General features: G+C 49.3%; 1 protein-coding gene across 8 annotated transcripts in view; it reads right to left on the bottom strand.

The window, feature by feature from the left end:
• TRPM4 (transient receptor potential cation channel subfamily M member 4) overlaps nucleotides 1-5,765 on the bottom strand; it is a 53,789-nt gene that overhangs the window by 3,882 nt on the left and 44,142 nt on the right. For all 8 annotated transcript variants that reach the window (XR_001817009.2, XM_037728484.1, XM_037728485.1 and 5 more), the window contains 3 exons: nucleotides 4,289-4,421; nucleotides 3,963-4,137; nucleotides 3,144-3,321 (listed from right to left, as the gene is read on the bottom strand). Coding sequence is in view for 7 of the 8 variants with exons in the window: in XM_037728484.1 (XP_037584412.1) it covers nucleotides 3,144-3,321; nucleotides 3,963-4,137; nucleotides 4,289-4,421 (486 nt within the window). In the remaining variant the exon portion in view is untranslated. The remainder of the gene's footprint in view (nucleotides 1-3,143; nucleotides 3,322-3,962; nucleotides 4,138-4,288; nucleotides 4,422-5,765) is intronic.

Raw genomic sequence — 5,765 nt, 5'->3', positions numbered from 1 at the left:
CACTCCGTTGCCGGCACGATCACGGCAGTGGTGCAAGCATAGCTCACTGCAGCCACAGCCTTGACCTCCTGGGCTCAAGCCATCCTCCTGCCCCAGCCTCCTGAGTAGCTGGGACTACAGGCATGCGCCACCATGCCTGGCTATTTTTTTTTTCTTACTCCGTCATCCAGGCTGGAGTGCAGTGGTGTGATCTTGGCTCACTGCAACCTCCACCTCCCAGTTTCAAGCGATTCTCCTGCCCCAGCCTCCTGAGTAGCTGGGATTACAGGCATGCGCTACCACACCCGACTAATTTTTTTTTTGTTTTTTTTATACAGATGGGGTATCACCATGTTGGTCCGGCTGGTCTCAAACTCCTGACCTTTTGATCCACCCCTCTCAGTCTCTCAAAGTGCTGACATTAAAGGCGTGTGAGCCACCATGCCCGGCCGATTTTTTATTTTTTTATTGAGATGGGATCTCACTATGTTGCCCAGGTCAATCTTGAACCCCTGGCCTCAAGCAATCCTCCCTCTCTGGCTTCCTAAAGTATTGGGATTACAGGCATAAGCCACCATGCCCAGTCATCATAATTTTAAAAATCATAAACTAGGAATAGAAAGAAAATTCCTCAACATGAGAAAAGGTACTTCTGAAAAACCCACAACTAACATCATACCCAATGGTGAAAGACTGGGAGCTTTCTGCCTAAAATCAGGAAAAAGACAAAGACATCCACTTTTACCACTGCTATTCAACATTGTACTGGAAGTTCTGGTTAGAACAATTAAACAGGAAAAAAAATTAGAGGCGTCCAAATTGGAAAGGAAGAAGTGAAAATATCTCTATTCACAGATGACATGATCCTATATATAGGAAATGCCACAGAATCACAAGAAAGCTTCTAGAGCTGCAGATGCAGCAAAGTTGCAGAGTCCGAGATCACACAAAACTCAGTTTTGTTTCTACACGCTGCAATGAACAATCCAAAAAGGAAGTTAAGAATGCAATTCCAGGCCGGGCGCGGTGGCTCAAGCCTGTAATCCCAGCACTGTGGGAGGCCGAGGCGGGTGGATCACAAGGTCAAGAGATCGAGACCATCCTGGTCAACATGGTGAAACCCCGTCTCTACTAAAAATACAAAAAATTAGCTGGGCATGGTGGCACGTGCCCGTAATCCCAGCTACTCAGGAGGCTGAGGCAGGAGAATTGCCTGAGCCCAGGAGGCGGAGGTTGTGGTGAGCCGAGATCGCACCATTGCACTCCAGCCTGGGTAACAAGAGCAAAACTCCATCTCAAAAAAAAAAAAAAAAAAAAAAAGAACCAAAAAAAAAAAAAACAAAAAAAAAAAAAAAAAAAAAAAAAAAAAAAAAAAAAAAAAAAAAAAAAGAATGCAATTCCACTTACAAGAGCAGCTAAAGGGGAAGCACCTAGGAATAAAGTTAACCCAAAGGGTGAAAGACTTGTACCCTGAAAACGACCAAATAATGCTGGAAAAGCATTAAAAAGAACACCTATATGAAATATCAGTACTACCCGAAGTGATCTACAGACTGAACGCAATCCCTATGAAAATTCCTACAGCAGGCCGGGCGCGGTGGTTCATGCCTGTAATCCCAGCACTTTGGGAAGCCAAGGCGGGTGGACCACAAGGTCAGGAGATCGAGACCATCCTGGCTGAGATGGCGAAACCCCATCTCTACTAAAAATACATAAAATTAGCCGGGTGTGGTGGCATTCGCCTATAGTCCCAGCTACTCGGGAGGCTGAGGCAGGAGAATGGCTTGAACCCGGGAGGTGGGCGGGAGCTGCAGTGAGCTGAGATTGCGCCACTTAACTCCAGCCTGGTGACAGAGGGAGACTCCATCATAAATAAATAAATAAATAAAATTTAAAAATAAAAATAAAGTTACCCAGGTGTGGCAGTATGTAAGTGTAGTCCCAGCTACTTGGGAGGCTGAGGCGGGAGGATCACTGAAGCCCAGGAGCTTCAGGCTGCATGTGTGAAGGGTTTTGGTAGAGACAGCAGCCTCGCTATGTTGCCCACGCTGGTCTCAAAGTCTTGGACTCAAGCAATCCTCCCACCTCAGCCCCCTAAAGTGCTGGGATTAAAGGTATGAGCCACTACGCCCAGCTGGATGACTATAATTTTTACAATAGAAAAATAACAAGTGTTGGCTAGGATGTGGAGAAGTTAGAGCCCTCATACGCCGCTGGTGAGAACAGAAAATGGTGCAGCTGCTGTGGAAACCAGTTTGGTGGTTTCTCAAAAAGCTAAGCATAGATTTACCATATGACCCAGGAATTTCACTTTGAGATATATAATCAAAGAAAATAAAAACAAGCATTCAAATAGATACTTCCATGCCAATGCTCCAACCAACATTAGCCACAACAGCCCACTGCAGAGCACTGTAAATGTAATTAATGTCACTGACTTGTATACTTAAAAATGGGCAGAGCACGGCGGCTCACACTTATAATAATCCCAGCACTTCGGGAGGCTGAGGCGGGTGGATCATCTGAGGTCAGGAGTTCGAGACCAGCCTGGCCAAAATGGCGAAACCCCATCTCTACTAAAAATACAAAAATGAACTGGGCACGGTGGCGCACACCTGTAATCCCAGCTACTCAGGAGGCTGAGGCAGAAAAATCCCTTGAACCTGGGAGGCGGAGATTGTAGCAGGCCAAGATAATGCCACTAGACTCCTCCAGCCTGGGTGACAGAGCGAGACTGTCTCAAAAAAAAAAAAAAAAAAAAAGTAAAAATGGCAAATTTTATATAACTTTACCATAATAAAAAACAAAGTTGGCTGGGCGCAGTGGCTCACGCCTATAATCCCAACAATTTTGGGAGCTGAGGCGGGCCGATCACTTGAGGTCAAAAGTTTGAGGCCAACATGGAGAAACCCCGTCTCTACTAAAAATTCAAAAACTTAGCTGGGTGTGGTGGCATGCGCCTGTAGTCCCAGCTCCTTGGGAGGCTGAGGCACAAGAGTCACTTGTACCAGGAAGGGTCTGGTTGGATTTGAGGAGAAGGCAGCATTAGATTTGATCAGAGTTCAGGAACTAAAGACAGAAATTGATTAGTCAGGGTTTGAGAATCATGAGAGGGTCACGGGTCATGCTGGGTGGGATCAGATCAGAGAGCCATCAGGCCTCACCTGAACATGGCGATGAGCAGGTTGACCAGCAGGATGTTGGCCACAAGCAGGAAGATGACAAGGAGCAGCACCACCAGCCAGTTGGCATACTGGGAGACGCAGGTGCCCGCCTGGGTCCTGGGAGGCTGTGCCCAGAAGCCGGGCTCTGACGAGCAGTTGCTGTGCGTCATGAGGGCCACTGTAAAGGGAGACACTCAGAGATGGGGCGAAGGGGACAGAGATCTAACAAAGACAGAAAGACAGCCGGCCCGGTGGCTCACGCCTGTAATCCCAGCACTTTGGGAAGCCAAGGCAGGCGGATCACCTGAGGTCAGGAATTCGAGACCAGCCTGGCCAACATGATGAAACCCCGTCTCTACTAAAAGTAACAAAAATGTTAGCTGGGCGTGGTGACGGGTGCCTGTAATCCCAGCTTCTTGGGAGGCCGAGGCAGAAGAATTGCTTGAACCTGGGAGGCGGAGGTTGCAGTGAGCAGAGATCACGCCATTGCATTCCAGCCTGGGCAACAAGAGTAAAAATCCATCTCAAACCAGAAAGAAAGAAAAGAAAGAAGGAAGGAAGGAAAAGAAAAAAGAAAAGAAGAAAAGGAAGGAAGAAAAGAAAGGGAAGGAAGGAAGGAAATGACAGAATTGGGGTGGGTAGAGACCCAGAGATATGATGGCGGGAGAATGTGCGGTGTCACTCAGAGATCCAGAGAAAGAGGGAGAGAGAGACTCAGAGAGACAGAGACATTTTCTTAGAGACAGGGGTACAGAGACCCAGGGAGCGGGGACAGAGAGGCTCAGAGGGAGGCTGTCAGGCCCTGTCATCTCTCCCTACCGTCCATGTCCTCCTGGGGGATCTGCCCGAAGATCTGCAGGTAGGGACGGTAGAAGACACGACGCAGAATACTTGGGAGGTCACTGTCCTGGGGCCTTAGGAGCCCCTCCGTGGCCACGCCATAGGCCACTAACCACACGCCGAGGAAGAAGAGGAAGAAGAACACGTCCTTCACCTGCAGGGAGACTTGGCTGAGTCTGGCCCCACCCCTATATCCCAAAGCCACGCCCCCTACTGCCCAAAGTCACGCCCTTTCTCCACAGACCACTTCTTCCCTGGCCCCACCCCTTCCCTCTGTCCCCGCCCACTTCAGCCCCGCCCCTCACCATCTTGTTCACGATGACGATCTTGGGCCCCAGCTGTTTGTTGACCGTGAAGATGTGCAGCAGCCGCACCGTGAAAACCATGAAGTCGAGGCAGAGGACAGCACGACCCAGGTCGTACAAACCTGGGGTCAGCCTGGGGTGTGGGGAGATGCCGCAAGGGTCACTCAAATGTCACAAGATGCCAAGGAAAATTGAGTCTCCCCAATGCCATGCTTCAGGTAAAGCCGCAGCCTCCACTGGGCAGGACCAGGACCCTCCAAGTCACCCGAGGTTTACTCAAAGAAAAAGAGGGAGTGGGGTGGGCAGAGACCCAGAGAGATGATGGCGGAGGATGTGGGGTGTCACTCAGAGATTCAGAGAAAGAGGGAGACAGAGACTCAGAGAGACAGAGGCATTTTCTTAGAGACAGGGGTACAGAGACCCAGGGAGCGGGGACAGACTCAGTCCCTGCGTGGACTCAGTGCTGGTCCACGCAGGGCAATGGGACCTATTTTTAAAATGGCTGCACAGCCAGGCACGGGGGCTCACGCCTGTAATCCCAGCACGCTGGGAGGCCGAGGTGGGGGGATCACAAGGTCAGGAGTTCGAGATCAGCCTAACCAACATGGTGAAACCCCGTCTCTATTAAAAATACAAAAATTAGCTGGGCCTGGTGGCAGGCGGTAGGAGAATCGCTTGAACCTCGGAGGCGGAGGTTGCAGTGAGCTGAGATCACATCACTGCACTCTAGTAGTCTGGGTGACAGAGTGAGACTCCGTCTCAAAAAAAAAGAAGAAGAAGAAGAAATAAAATGGCTGCACCTATTCAGTAATGACTGATGAACAATGGTCTCAGCAAAGGGCTGGTCCTTTTAAGAATCAAGCTGGAAAAACTGCCAGAATAGCTGTCCAATCTATAAAAGGCAAATCATACAGAGACCATGCAAACCAATAAACAAAAGGAAGGAAGCCAGATAAAGGATACCAAGTACAATTCACAGAGGAAATTCAAATGGCCAGTAAACAGCAGTCATTCCCCTGGCGAAAATCAAAATTCTACCCCTATTTTGCATCCTCAAGTATTTAAACTTTGGATGGATTAAAAACCTAGTGTATGGATAGGTGCAGTGGCTCACGCCTGTAATCCCAGCACTTCAGGAGGCCGAGGTGGGCAGATCCCGAGGTCAAGAGATCAAGACCATCCTGGCCAACATGGTGAAACCCCATCTCTACTAAAAATACAAAAATGAGCTGGGTGTGGTAGCACGTGCTTGGAGTCCCAGCTACTTGGGAAGCTGAGGCAACAGAATCGCTTGAACTCGGGAGGAGGAGGTTGCAGTGAGCCAAGATCATGACACTGCACTGCAGCCTGGCGACAGAGTGAGACTCTGTCTCAAAAAAAAAAAAAAGTAGCCGGGCGCGGTGGCTCAAGCCTGTAATCCCAGCACTTTGGGAGGCCGAGGCGGGTGGATCACAAGGTCAAGAGATCGAGACCATCC

The sequence above is a fragment of the Cebus imitator genome, unplaced genomic scaffold (genome assembly GCF_001604975.1).
Source record: "Cebus imitator isolate Cc_AM_T3 unplaced genomic scaffold, Cebus_imitator-1.0 Scaffold266, whole genome shotgun sequence".
In the NCBI taxonomy this organism is placed as follows: domain Eukaryota; kingdom Metazoa; phylum Chordata; class Mammalia; order Primates; family Cebidae; genus Cebus; species Cebus imitator.
The sequence above is the reverse complement of the archived record's forward strand: the minus strand, read 5'-3'. Positions and strand labels throughout refer to the sequence as shown.